Source organism: Populus alba, chromosome 2 (genome assembly GCF_005239225.2).
Source record: "Populus alba chromosome 2, ASM523922v2, whole genome shotgun sequence".
NCBI lineage: Eukaryota > Viridiplantae > Streptophyta > Magnoliopsida > Malpighiales > Salicaceae > Populus > Populus alba.
This window is the reverse complement of record NC_133285.1, coordinates 11,178,888-11,194,383: the sequence shown is the minus strand read 5'-3', so window position 1 is coordinate 11,194,383 and position 15,496 is coordinate 11,178,888. Positions and strand designations below refer to the sequence as shown.

The following is a 15,496-nucleotide window of genomic DNA, read 5'->3' as shown; positions in this document are numbered from 1 at the left end:
TTATGGATTAGGTTAATTATATATATTTTAAGTTGATAATTTAATTATTTTATTAAATATTCAATATTTTTTGTTGTTGTTGTCAATTATAAATTAACAAAATTATATGATAAAAAATTTAGTGTTAATTCAGGTTGAATTATGAATAATACATAACCAAATTATATATAAACTAATAATAGTAATTATGAAATGCTTACAAACAAACCTTGAGTGGGAGCTCTTGTAAACAAATTGTTAAATAATTTAGTGTTGATTTAGGTTAAATTATTGATTAGGTTAATTATATATATTTTAAGTTAATAATTTAATTATTTTATTAAATATTCAATATTTTTTTTGTTGTTGTCGATTATAAATTAACAAAATTATATGATAAAAAATTTAGTGTTGATTCAGGTTGAATTATAAATAATACATAACTCAATTATATATAAACTAATAATAGTAATTATGAAATGCTTACAGACAAACCTTGAGTGGGAGCTCCTGTAAACAAATTGTTAAATAGTTTAGTGTTGATTTAGGATAAATTATTAATTAGGTTAATTATATATATTTTAAGTTAATAATTTAATTATTTTATTAAATATTTAATTTTTTTATTGTCGATTATAAATTAACAAAATTATATGATAACAAATTTGGTGTTAATTCAGGTTGAATTATAAATAGTACATAACCGAATTATGTATAAACTAATAATAGTAATTATGAAATACTTACAGGCAAACCTTGAGTGGGAGCTCCTGTAAACAAATTGTTAAAGACGTGGACGAACATAAATGGGCAAATTGGGCAGCCGGCCCCTTTCTACAGGTGAATATCAAGTTGAAGATAATGCCACGATTTGTGAATAAAGTAGAAGATGAGTACTATCCAATCTCATCTCCCTCCAGTTTCTAAACTAATCAAGTTGCTACGAAATTGCAATATCTTTCGTAGTAAAAAAAAATTCAAATTATAAAATTATTTTAACCATATTTTCAAGATATATCTATTTATTTTTAAATATAAATCAACTTGTTTTGATATGATATTTGTAAAAACAGAAGATTTTCTATCAATCAAATTCCATTATATGTCATTTTTACATAAAAAATAAAGTAAAATTAAAATAAATAACATGAAAAATAAACAAGTTTTCATATAAATATTATTTTACCAATAAAAAGTTAACACATGAAAGGAGATATTTAAAATGTCTTTTTATATTACAACATTCTATAAATAAAAATTAATAAATAAAATAATGTCAAGTGGCAAAGAAAAATGACTTGAGAGGCCTTATAAATTCCATAAATTGAGAACCTCAATCTAAAAAAAAAAAAAAGAGAGAAATTTTTGGAGATATAATTTTTTTTTCAAGACAAGTTTTTCAAGTAAAGAATCTCTCTTTAAAGCTCTTAATTATTTTTTTTTATCTACGTTTTAAATTTATAATGAACAAAGCTATGTTATATTAAGCCTAAATATTTTATTGTTAAATTAATTGAGATCAAACACAAAACGGAGGCTAGAATTCTGAATAATCTGTTTATTATGAATGCATAATCTTAACCTAAATAAAAATAAAGTATATATAGGTTATACTGAAAGTACTATTCTACCTTAATAAATAAGATAACATAAATATTATTTAACATTTATAACTCTTTAAAGTATTAATTAATCAACAAATCTTGTTTTGCAAAGCATATTTAAATTAGAGTTGTATTATTTTTGTTGTTATTATTACGGTGGTGGTGAGGTTTGGTTATGGTCAAGAAGATATAATTAAAATGCAGACGACATGATATATCATGTACTTGTACTTTAAAATAACATAAGTTTATTTAAAATCGTTACGGACGATGATACATTTTAAAATTACATCAAACACCTAGGAGTGTTTAGAAAAAAGAAACAGGGAGGAGTGCTTCTGTGTGTTTGTCTTTGTATTTTTGAGATATTAAGGCTCCGTTTGTTTGCAGGAAAGTGAATTCCTGGAAAGTGAATTCCGGAAAAGTATTTTCCGATGTTTGGTAGTGTTATGAAAAATGAACTGGAAAACACTTTCCAGTGTTTGGTATGTCATGGAAAATGAACTGGAAAATAACTTATTAATATTTTATTTTTCTTAAGTTTATTAAAATAATGAGGAACAAATCTTACAAATTAAAAAGTTGAATGAGAATGAAATTGAAAAAAAATATATAATTTCATAAATTATCTCAAATAAAACAAATAATAATCAAAATAATAGGGATCAAATCTAAAAAAATTAAAGAAAAATAAAAAATGAAGAAATTAAAATAATAATAATCAACATTTCATAAATTATTTCAAATAAAATAAGTAACAATCAAAAGAATGAGGATCAAATTTGATAAATAAAAAATTTCAATAAAAAAATGATAAGAAAAAAACAAATAACAATTATAAAAATAAGGACCAAAGTTAATATAAAAATAAAATTTTAAGAGATGAAATTGAAAAATAAATATTCAAAACAAAATATATATAGCAATCAAAAGTTTGAGGATCAAATTTGATATAATCAGCAAATAATGACATTTCTAAATTTTTCACAACTTCCGGAAAGTGTTTTCCCCTCAAATTTTTCAGGAAAACACTTTCCTGAAAACCAAGCCAAATTTTTCTTTTACTGGAAAGTGTTTTCCATTGATCAACTTTCCTACTGGCAAACAAACACAAGAAAGTTTGGAAAGTGCTTTCCCGGAAATCACTTTCCGGAAAACAAACACAGCTAAAAGAAAAACACTTTCCTGAAAACCAAGTCAAATTTTTTTTTTACTAAAATTGACTGGAAAGTGTTTTCGGTTGACCGGAAAATATTTTCCGTTGACTAGAAAGTGTTTTCCGCTGACCGGAAATTGTTTTCCGTTGACCAACTTTCCTAATGACAAACAAACACAGGAAAGTTTGGAAAATGGTTTCCCGGAAACTACTTTCCAGGAAACAAACAAGGCCTAAGATAGTTATATTTTATCTAAGGTAGTGGGGTGGGACCATATGGAGATTCCCACGACGGACCTAAAACCAAAAGTGGAATCAAATGGTGGCAATTGCAGCTCCTTCGTTCTGGTTTGCAACAAGATGAGGAGGTAACAACAAGAAGGCCCAACCCAATACAAGGCATTCCAATGACTAAAAGTTTGTTCGGGAGTGCAGTTGTGATTATTTTTTAAATAGTTTTTTGTGCTAAAATACATGTTAATGATTTTTTTTTATTTTTTAAAAATTATTTTTGATATCAGCACATCAAAATGATTTGAAAACACTAAAAATATATTAATTTGAAGTTAATAAAAAAATAAAAAATTTTCAATTTTTTTCAAAAACGTTTTTGAAACTAAAAAACAAACAGGTCTAAGACATGGATTTATATACAGAGTTGGAAAGGTAAATAATAATAGAATTGTTCACACAAAAGAAAGAAACTTATTGTCTCAGTTATTTTGCAACAATTATTTTGAAAAATAATAATAGAACTGATCACACAAAAGATATTAAACTCCCATTTGAATGATATGGAAGTTCCATTAAGCTTTAAAACTGTAAAAAAAATAATATTTGCTATCTAAAATATCGTTATTCATATTTATTATAAAGTTTTCAGTCAAACTTTTTTCATGTAACAATAAGCTATAATTCTTGTTTTAGTTTTTGGTACGAAGATAGTGATATATTTATCTTTTCAAATATTGGATTAATAACTTAATCATGATAGTTTTAATATATATCATCACACATGAGCCCAATGATAGGCCACCCACCTTCAATACAATCTTGTATGCGGTATTGAAGAATATCAAAATGTGTTCAAACCACGTGATCAAAAAGTATTAGATATCAATCCTGCAATCAAAGTATTTTGGATTCAATCAAGATATCTTTGAACAATTTGAAATTTTAGATTAACTAAATTAAAAATATGAATTATAAAAAAAAAAAAAAAATAGGACGCTGCTACTAGAAAAAAGTTGCCCAAGAAAATAGCTGTAAGAATACAATTCTTCTAGAAGGAAAATATTTTAATTTTGATAAAAAATAATCATCAAATTAGAATTTCAAATTAGCCAATTACCTCATCATACGTAAGCCAAAGTTAATAGTTAAGCAAAATTAAGGGTTTTTTTTTTTTTTTTAAATACACACCGTTGAATTATGGTTGCAAGTAGAAAATTTTACTGTTATATTAAAAAATTTGACTTGTGGCGTAGCCAATATGTTTTCTTGTTCTTGTTCTATATATTTTCTATTATATTAAAAAAGAGTTACTCTCTGGTCTATGGAGGAGGCAAAATTCTTGTATATTACTCTATGTTAATTAATCTACGTATTTCTTTATCGAATCATTTTAAAAGATCTAAAGTCAAATGCAATTAAATTATAATAATATTGTGACGTACAGCCCTGCTAAGCATATAAATTTGCAATTAAAGTCGAATGAATTAATAAGATCCAAGTTACTATATATAATTAAAGTACTAGAAACCAAATTAAATTCGTGCAAGTCCAAGTAAATTTAAAATTGGCCATAAAACTTCATATTATGTGCCAAGAAACCGAGAGAGATCTAGAGAAAGTTCAATAAGATATTTATTATATCAGTTATTTTGCAATAATTATTTTGAAAAAATAATAATATATAGAACTGATCATACAAAAGATATTAAACTTCCATTTTGAATGATATGGAAGTTCCATTAAGCCTTTAATGCTGTTAAAAAGATAATATTTGCCATCCAAAAATATTAAAATATTGGGAAATATTAGATATATATCAATCCTATAATTAAAATGTTTTTGATAAAAAAAAATTGATATATTTATCTTTTGAAATATTAGATTAATAATAACTCAATCATAAAAGTAATAGATAATCTCTCCCAAGAATATATCATCACACATGAGCCAATGATAGGCCACCCACCTTCAATTCAATCATGTATTTGCCATTGAACAATATTAAAATATTCAAATTTCATGATGGGAAAGTATTAAACATCAATTTTGTAATTAAAATATTTTGAATTTAATGAATGTATTTTTAGAAAGTTTTAATTAAAGTGATTCATTAAATTAAGATTTCAGGTTAATCAAATTAAAAATAAAATTTAAATTCTAGTTAAACAAAATCGTAAGATTAAGATTTTAGATTTAAAGTTAATAAATGAAGCCATCCAAAGAGCATCTTCCCATAACCAGAAAAGCAGTAGGGAGGGAATCTGATGGGGCTTGAATAAAAAAAGAACGCAACTCAACTGAGCCCTAATTTTAAAATGAATTAGCCAGCGGCCAATCACACGATGTTGAAATTAAGTCGGCCAATACAAATTAGTGACTTTATTCTTTAATTTTTTTCCCTTGATAATAAATAGGACTTTTCTTTTAATTAAGAGCTAATTACCATCATACGTAAGCCAAAGATATTAGTTATCATTTAAGCAAAAAACAGTTATTTTTTAAAGTATTTTTTATGCTAAAATATATATTTGATCTACATATATATTTGATCTACACGTGAACGCTTGCTCCTCAGGTTCTGAGCACACTTAACGTACAAATGGCAGCTCCCGTCACACGTAACGATCATAAAACAGATTCCGTGAGGATGGAGTTGGAAGAGTCGACAGAGAAAAGCATCATGACATCATTTCATAACCATGCACCAAGCTTCGTTAGTGGAGCTACAGCTAATTGTGATGCAACATCCTTATCCAGCTTGGAAGAAAACGAAGATGAAATGGAGCTACAGTGGGCAGCCATTGAAAGACTTCCCACTTTTAGACGGCTTCGGCTTTCATTGTTTGACAGAAAGGAAGATGGCGAAGGAGAGGAAGGCAGGAGGGTGGTTGATGTTACCAAGCTTGAAGCTCTTGAACGCCATGTTTTCGTCGACAAACTTATAAAGAAGATCGAGGAAGATAATTGCAGGCTGTTAAGCAAGTTCAAAGAAAGAATAGAGAAGTAAGAACCTTGCCTGCCCTTCTATTCTATTCTTGATTTCTTATACGTATGAACATCGATTATGTGCATTAATTAGGGTATGAAACAAAGAATCGGAATCATTTTCCTTCTCCTTTTCTTTTTATCTTTACATGCAACTCGCGATGAACCATCTGTTTTTTTTTCTTATGTTTCCTTTTCGAGGTATAAATCGGATTTCATGAAAGAATATATTAAGCATTAAATAGGGTCTAGAAATGACAATCTCTTGGTTCCCTGAAGCATGTAAGCTGGATAATGAGCTAATTTGTTAGTCTGCTGCTGAACGAAGCTGAAAGTAGGGTCCTGAAAGGGCAATATTGATGATATCTCTCATATCTACAATAGTAAAAATAAAATCAATCCATAACGTAAGTTTTTCAGGGAGATTTCTTAAGAACAAAATGAGAGGGCGCAGTACTATGCTTCTGCTGTGATGGCGTATTCTGATTGTCACTTGCAGTGTCCCTTAGTTCCAGCATAAGGCTAAATAAAATTATTTTGAGCTTCCACAAATTGCTTGCACTGATGTGTTACATGTCACTGTGGAGGTGTCTTGGAGTTACATGATTGGTTAAAAAGCCTTAAACTCGTCAAGTGTCTTTTCCGTGGGACAAAACCATGAGGCCATGTGTCTTATATATTATATAAGAGGTGAGCTCGTCACACCTGACGTTGTAAGCTCATAAACTCTCCACAGATCACCGAAGACAACATAAGGATTCTTTTCTATCACCCTGCAGGTTTCATACATCTCTCAAGATTTCTTAATCCAACCTATGAATTCCCACCATCCACTCTTTAACCTCAGTAAGACACCCAGCAATTAGTTTCTGATAGCAGAAACTTACCATCGATCTATCTTCTATAGCCCCATATCTTTATATAAAGTTCCTCTTTCACAGACGACATGAAAGAAAGGAGCTATATTGAGAAAATAAAATTTAAAAATAGTTAATAAATATGTTCAAGGGAAAAATAGGAATTTACTATTTACTGTTCCTGCGCGCAGGAGGCGGAAACATAAGTGATAGCATTCACTGAATAGCACTGCAGTGCTTCTTACAAGATTTACAACCTTAAAGCTCGAGAAAGCTACTGATTATTTATTTGGAAAATGGAAACGATACATCCATGGATGTTTCTGTGCATGTATCTTTGTCAGTACTGATCGGTGTTTACTCTTCAGGGTGGGTCTGGAATTGCCAACTGTGGAAGTGAGATATCGGAATTTGTCTGTGGAGGTGGAGTATGAAGTTGTTCATGGAAAGCCCCTTCCTTCTCTTTGGAACACCCTCAAAACTGCATTTGGGGCAAGTATCTTTAATTCCTTCTTCTTCTCCGTTTAGCATCAGCTAATCTTTCAGCATTAGAGAGTCACTGCTCAAACACTTCGTTTTTAAGGAGAAATATAACTTGACTGAGTTTGCCATAAGATGACAGGAGCGGCAAGAGTGCAGTGGATGAAAAATAAAAATTGAAACTTCGAGTCCACCATGCACTATACATTAATTTATTGGGTTTGACTTGGTTTTTGTTTTTTTTCCTCTCGCTTGCATGTTCTGGTTCTGATAATGAAAGAAATAATTTCTATCGACAGGGTATTGCAAATATTACGGGATGCAAGTCGGTACGAAACAAGATTAAAATTCTCAAAAATGTCAACGGCATCATCAAGCCCTCAAGGTGCACACATAATAATGCATCTGTTCATGACGTTTTCCAACGGTTTTGATCAGTACTAATTTCTGCAACGAGGAGCAGCTATCTTATGATTAATATTTATGGGAGTTCATACATGAACTCACTTTCCGTGCAGGATGACTCTCTTGCTTGGTCCTCCAGGTTGTGGGAAGACCACTTTATTACAGGCACTTACAGCGAAGCTTGACCAGTCCTTGAAGGTCTCTTACTTGTGCATAAAAATCCATGCCATAAAACAACAATATGAACCATCTCTGTAAAACTGTCACCTACTATGAGAATGAACTGGGAAATTATGAGAGAAAATAATGATGAAATCACAAATTGTTTAAACATATGATATAAACAATAACTGATTTCCATGTTTAGGTCGAGGGGGAAATTTCATATAATGGTTACAAACTCAATGAGTTTGTTCCTCAGAAGACATCAGTTTACATAAGCCAATATGACCAGCACATTTCTGAAATGACTGTGAGGGAAACCCTCGACTTTTCTGCTCGTTGTCAAGGCATTGGGGGCAGAGCAGGTAGGTTTGCTCCACATCTTGTAATGGAAAACATATCTTAGAGACTTAAACTGATACTGCAGCTGTTTACTGCTGAAGATATCATGAAAGAAATCAGTAGAAGGGAGAAGGAAGCTGGTATTGTCCCAGAACCGGATATAGATACCTACATGAAGGTAAAAGCTAACTTAAGAAACAAACTAACTCTTTATCATGATCTCATATTTGAGGAAGCTTGGTTCCTGCTTTCTGGTAGCAATCTCAGCTGACAATCTCTTCGAACAGGCAACTTCAGTTGAAGGATTGAAAAGGACTCTCCAGACGGACTATATCTTGAAGGTGATTCTCTATACAACAAAGGAAGTTTCAAGGCGAAAGCTCCTATCCTCTCGATTGACTACGGATTCTATTCTTTGTGGCATTACAGATCCTTGGACTGGACATATGTGCTGATACAATGGTGGGAGATGCAATGAGGAGAGGAATTTCAGGTGGTCAAAAGAAAAGGCTAACAACAGGTTGTGTGAATTGCAAAGTTTAAATAATTAATACTTGTTGAGGAACCTTGCTGCTAATTGTGTTTAAGAACATTGACGATCCTCTATTTATAGAAATAATAAAAAGAAAAAAGCCTCTGCTGGAGATTTGTAGAGCACTAGAGCTAGGTGTTACAGGAAATCCATTTCTTCGGATATTAAAATCTCTGTTACTCTCTTCTGCCAGGGGAAATGATAATTGGTCCAACAAAAGCTCTCTTTATGGACGAAATATCCAATGGCTTAGACAGCTCAACCACCTTCCAGATTGTTAGGTGCATGCAACAATTGGCACACATAACAAAATCAACCATGTTGGTTTCACTTCTTCAGCCAGCTCCCGAGACCTATGATCTCTTCGACGACATTATTTTGATGGCAGAGGGAGAGATAGTATACCATGGGCCTCGAGACAACGTTCTGGAGTTCTTTGAACATTGTGGTTTTAGGTGCCCACCACGTAAGGGCATTGCTGACTTCCTCCAAGAAGTATGTAACCTTGCTTAACTCATTTCACATTACAAGAACATTTGCCCCAAAATGCTTTTCCAGCGGGACATTTTTTTGACTTATCCGCAGGTAGTTTCTGAAAGGGATCAAGGACAGTACTGGTATCATAAACAGCAACCTCATAGTTATGTTTCTATCGATATGCTTGTAAAGAATTTCCATGAATTTCATGTGGGACAGAAGCTAGAAGGGGAGCTCTCCAGGCCTTTACAGAAATCTGAAAGTCATAAAAATGCTCTGTCATTCAGCATCTACTCCTTGAGAAAATGGGAACTATTCAAAGCTTGTATGGATAGAGAATGGCTGCTTATGAAGCGAAACTTGTCTCTTCATGTATTCAAATCAGTACAGGTAAAGACTAATTGTGACTGGATCATCAACATATTTTTACCTGACACTCTTAACTAATCAGCAGGTTGTTATTGGGTTTTCTTCATGCAGCTCGTGGTCACTGCATTAATTACAATGACAGTGTTCATACGTAGTCGAATGAATATTGACATGGTTGACGGCGACCTATACATGGGTTCCTTGTTTTATGCTCTAATTAGATTAATGTGCAATGGGATTACGGAATTGTCATTGACTATACAAAGAATAGAAGTTTTCTACAAGCAAAGGGATTTCTACTTTTATCCTGCGTGGGCTTATTCTGTTCCAGCTGCCATTTTAAAGATTCCGTCTTCATTGCTAGATGCATTTCTTTGGACAGCTCTTACCTATTACGTTATTGGTTTCAGTCCTGAACCAGAAAGGTGTTTTGTTGCAGACAAATGTCATTTCTATTATGAAAACTATATTCTTTTCTAACTCTAGTTGTTTTCAATGACTCTCAGGTTTTTCTACCACTTCTTTCTTCTGTTCCTTGTTCATCAAGCGTCTGTATCAATGTTCCGTCTGATTGCTTCCATAGTTCGGAATCCATCGATTGCATCAACATTCGCTCTTTTCATTATATTAATCACATTTCTATTTGGTGGATTTGTAATTCGACAACGTAAGCCCTTTGGTGACTTTTAGCACAAGGTTTGCATAAATTAGCCGTTTAAATCAAACGCTTTCTTTGCTGCAGCTTCTTTACCTTCTTGGTTGAGGTGGGGCTTTTGGCTCTCTCCTCTGGCATATGCGGAAATCGGTGTATCTTTAAACGAATTCCTTGCTCCGAGGTGGCAAAAGGTGAAACCCGACTTCTACTTTGGTTAAATTCTCGATAAATACTTGTTGCGGTGGTTGTTCACTGCTAATTGTCTCTTGCAGGTTTCATCTTCCAATATTACATTAGGTCAGCAAATTCTCGAAAGCCGGGGACTGTACTTCAATGAATACTTCTATTGGATACCTTTAGGAGCATTAATTGGATTCTGGATAATTTTCAACATTGGATTCACCTGCGCTCTCAGTTATTCAAAAGGTAAGTTTCATATTATCATGCGGATGGATAACAAATTGATTCCTCATGCTCATCTATATAAACTTGAAATTTGCAGCCCCTCGGAGATCTCGGACCATAATTTCTCAAGAAAGGCTCTCCAATATTCTAAAGAGAAAACAAGATTTGATCGACTTTCCTCGCGCTGAAACACCAAAACCTGCCGCAGAAATGGAGAAAATCAGTAATAATTATTTGCTGTTGCCATTTATTTGATATTCCTTGAAAATGATGGATATTAATCAACAAACAAAACAGATGAACTCTCTTTTTTCTATTTTACTGCTATATCCATAGTGATTTCATCTGTTTTGCAGAGATGATTTTGCCTTGCGAGCCCATAACAATATCCTTTCAGAATGTGCAATATTTTGTCGACACTCCTAAGGTAAGTACAACTCATCAACACTGGACTTCCTTGGCTGGTAGTTGTAGTTGATGCTTATTGGTTTCCATGCATGTGTCACTCAGATATTAAGAAAGCAAGGTCTTCCACAAAAAAGGCTGCAGCTTCTTCATGATATCACTGGTGCCTTCAGACCTGGGATTCTTACGGCATTGATGGGTGTTAGTGGAGCTGGGAAAACAACACTAATGGATGTTCTTTCTGGAAGAAAAACTGGTGGCATTATTGAAGGCGAGATAAGAATTGGAGGGTACCCTAAAGCCCAAAAGACGTATGCTAGAATATCTGGTTATTGTGAACAAACAGATATTCATTCTCCACAGATTACAGTAGAAGAGTCAGTAATGTACTCAGCTTGGTTGCGGTTGCCAGCTCAGATTGACAAAAGGACAAGATCTGTAAGATGCCTAATTTGAACTACTAGTGTTGTTCGATTGTTAATTAATGACATTTTCTGTAGCTGAACACAAGATTCCAGCCTGAGAAAACCAGTTGAAGTCTTAAGCTCAAATTGAAAAATATATAGAATAAACAGCGACAAGATCAGTGTTCTCATTAACAGAAAATAATTGATCTTTAGATATGAAGTGTTTTGTTGTGAGACCATCTCTAGTGCGTGTTCAGGGGTTCTTCTCACATTAGCATTTGGTAGTAGCATACACACATAAATACGCATTATCATCATTTCTTTCTGCAGGAATTTGTAGCAGAAGTTATTGAGATGATTGAGCTTGGTGAAATCAGAGATGAATTAGTTGGCATCCCTGGTGTTAGTGGTATATCGACCGAGCAGCGAAAACGGCTAACTATTGCCGTAGAACTTGTTTCTAATCCATCTGTAATATTCATGGATGAGCCCACCTCTGGTCTGGATGCCAGAGCAGCTGCAATCGTCATGCGAGTTGCAAAGAACATTGTTAATACAAACAGGACAGTTGTGTGCACAATTCACCAGCCAAGTATTGATGTTTTTGAGGCATTTGAATGAGGTAATTGAACATGTACACATGAAAATATGCAGTAAGCAATATCAAAAACGAATCTTAGCAATCTGAAAACTTCAGTGAGCTGCCTGATTTCTTGCAGGGTGAGAAAAGCCATTGATTATGGGTCACATGCAAACGATTAAGCATAAAATGTGTGATCAATCAGAAGTAAAATTTATTTGCACTCTAAGTGGTTAATTAGGAACTGTCAGTGCAAGACTAATTAAATTTCTTGATATTACTTATGGTCCTTTAATTTATCAAAAATAATAATTCTTGCAGCTCATTTTGATGAAACGAGGAGGACAAATAATATATTCTGGAGAGCTGGGTCAGAATTCAAGTAAGCTTATTGAGTATTTTGAGGTAAGCATCCATGCACATGCAATGATTGACTTCCAGGTTCATTGTCTGTTATGTGTTTTCCCTGGCATTCTAGTTCTTTCAATTCTTCGTTAAAGAACAAATTAACAGAAATAGAGTTGAAGAACTGATATTCATGTCTATATAAGTGTAGTTCTGTAGGTAAATATGTTTTCTATGTATGAGCAATATCTGTCAAAGAATTTTGGAGACCAACCTACTTTGCCTATCTTATTCGTTTATTTATTTACTCCTTTGCGTACATATTTGCATGCAGGGCATTCCTGGAGTTCCCAAAATCAAAGAAAATTACAACCCTGCAACATGGATGTTAGAGGTTACCGGTTCTTCCATGGAAGCTCGACTTGGTTTAGATTTGCAAATCTCTACAGAGACTCCCATCTCTTCCAGTAAGCTTAACTATATATATATATATATATATGAACGGGTGGAGCACTATGTAGATTGCAAGTGTTGCATGTTTGACAAAAGTTTCGTTGTCATTTGAAACAGAAACAAAAGAAGTATCGGGCAAGTCATATGTTTTTGCTTGATGTAGGAAAAATGAAGAGCTAGTTGCTAGACTGGGCCTTCCAGAACAGGGTTCGAAGGAATTGCATTTCTCCACCCGATTTCCACAAAATGCATGGAAACAATTTAAGGCGTGTCTTTGGAAACAAGAAATGTCCTACTGGAGAAGTCCAAAATATAACTTGGTTCGGTTGATATTTATCATCGTGTCTTCTTTGATATTCGGAGCACTTCTTTGGCAAAAAGGACAGAAAATGTAAGCTCTCTACAGTCGAATTTATCAGCAATGTTAATGCTTGAATATCCCATAGAAAATGCTAACTAGTGATTACGCTCCTTGTTCCGAAGAAATGATGAACAGGACTTCTTCAACATACTGGGATCTATTTTCATCTTTATTCAGTTCGCCGGAATAGCCAACTGCTCGTCTGTTATGCCATTTGTAGCCACTGAACGCACCATTGTATACCGGGAAAGGTTTGCTGGAATGTACTCTTCGTGGGCGTACTCATCTGCACAGGTCCGAAGATAGTACCAGAAAGATTTAGCATTAACGTCCCTGAAATCAGTCAATATAAGATTTTAGAACTTGCAAACTCTAACATAAACTTGTTGTTACGAAAGTGCAGGTGGTTGTAGAAATTCCATATATATTGCTCCAAGCTTTGCTGTTTCTGATAATTACATATCCAGCAATAAATTTCTACTGGTCAGCTTACAAAGTATTTTGGTACTTCTACTCAATGTTCTGCTCATTGCTCTATTTCAATTACCTGGGATTGCTGCTTGTCTCATTGACCCCAAATGTCCAAATGGCTTCAATATGGGCTAGTTTCGTCTATACCACGACGAATTTGTTCTCAGGCTTCCTTGTACCGGAACCGGTAAGCCAGCTACATAGTTGCTCATGACCGGCATTAACTAGTGTAGCGTCTTGGATAAGTTCAACTAGCACCATCTTCAAGCTGCACAATAACCATTCTGAGTATATACACTAATTCTAAGGCTTCACTTTCTTTGTCAAGACAGTTGTTGTCTTAATGTGTAAACCAAGAACTCCCCAGCCTTCTGTTTTTTTTTTTTTTTTTTGGCCTTCACAACACTATTGGTAACTATGAATTTGTATTTGTTGCAGCAGATGTTTCTTTTTTTTTTATCCTGAAAGTAATGTTCAATATTTCTCACCCAAATACATGTATCTTGCAGATAATGCCTAGATGGTGGGCTTGGGGCTATTGGATTTGTCCAACTGCATGGTCCTTGAAAGGCCTTCTTACTTCACAGTACGGTGATATAGAAGAGGAAATCACAGCTTATGGAGAGCGAAAATCAATCAGTTCCTTCTTACGAAGTTATTTTGGGTATAAACATGATGATTTAGGTGTTGTGGCCATTGTTCTTCTTGCTTTTCCAGTTTTCTTTGCACTTGCTTTCGCAATTACCATAGCAAAACTGAACTTCCAAAAAAGGTAAAGATGGTTGCCAGCCACTAATATTCAACTTCGATTTTGAATTTTAAGACCTCAGGCTCTCCTATAATTGTACATGAACTTATTCCTCGTGTATTCTTCGGATGAGATACAATAATTTGGGTTGAGTATACTAAGGTTCATTGAGTAAGAGTGATGTCTTTTAGATTCATTTTGAAACTAACCATGATAAATGGGACAAAATTTAATAATATGTTAATCTAAATTCAACACTTATTTTAGAAACAATTAGTTTTAAACATTTTCTAATTGTAGAAATCGATGTAGACTCGATGCGCTTTTAAAATAATTTTAATAACAAGACATTGTTAAATTTAAATTTAAGTTTATTTTATGTGTCTCTTAATTTATGGACTAAAGTAAGCTTAATAATTCAAAATTATGTTAACTAGTTTTTCGTCGTGATTTGGCTAAATTAACAATGTTTTGGCTAAGACTTGTTTTTCTAAAAGATAGATAGACAAGTCTCCTATTTATTTTTAGGGGTTTGAATAAAAAAAATTATAAAGATAAACTAAAAAACAATAGAAATAACTCATGACAATTAAAAATGATAGATTTAAGAGAGAAATACATGGTAAAGGTGATTTTTCATTGGAAAAAAAGTAGCAAGGGTAATATCAATCTTCTCTTGGATATAACTAATCTCTTATTCAAAACTCTAAATTCAATGCTAATTTTTAGGATTTCTAGTGATTTTTATTTACCATGTGACGACTTCATTTCTTAAATATATTCCATTTAATTTTGAAGAGTCCCACCATTATTATTATGTGACAGCATAGCAAATCAACTAAGAACCTTAGGGTTGAGCCTAATTGTTTGTATTTATTTTGTTATAATTTATTTATTTATTTATTGTTGCTATTTTTTATCTATGTAGTTTTCCTTGTAATTATTTCTTTTTTACTCCTAATTATTTTTTGGAAATAGTTATTCATATTATTTATTTATGTTTAGGTTATTAAATTGTCGTATTTATTTTCACTTGATGAATTGTATATGTGTGGTGTGTGGTGGGTGGTGGGTGTGTGTGCTA

General features: G+C 32.8%; 2 protein-coding genes across 2 annotated transcripts; both read left to right on the top strand.

Moving 5' to 3' along the window:
- Positions 1-5,572: 5,572 nt before the first annotated feature.
- LOC140955295 (pleiotropic drug resistance protein 3-like) lies at positions 5,573-7,343 on the top strand. The gene is made up of 2 exons (XM_073407558.1): positions 5,573-5,976; positions 7,184-7,343. The coding sequence occupies exons 1-2, from the start codon at positions 5,573-5,575 to the stop codon at positions 7,341-7,343; spliced, it is 564 nt and encodes a 187-aa protein (XP_073263659.1).
- An 87-nt stretch (positions 7,344-7,430) lies between these two features.
- On the top strand, positions 7,431-14,497 carry LOC118044504 (pleiotropic drug resistance protein 3-like). The gene is given in 24 exon segments (XM_073407557.1): positions 7,431-7,453; positions 7,576-7,680; positions 7,814-7,898; positions 8,068-8,227; positions 8,306-8,382; positions 8,492-8,545; positions 8,634-8,724; positions 8,930-9,231; positions 9,322-9,603; positions 9,694-10,007; positions 10,089-10,249; positions 10,325-10,428; positions 10,510-10,663; positions 10,740-10,865; positions 10,999-11,069; positions 11,153-11,485; positions 11,785-12,071; positions 12,352-12,439; positions 12,714-12,810; positions 12,813-12,846; positions 12,996-13,223; positions 13,316-13,487; positions 13,597-13,851; positions 14,174-14,497. Coding segments are annotated over 24 exon segments (3,870 nt in total). The 3' UTR covers positions 14,441-14,497.
- Positions 14,498-15,496: the final 999 nt, after the last annotated feature.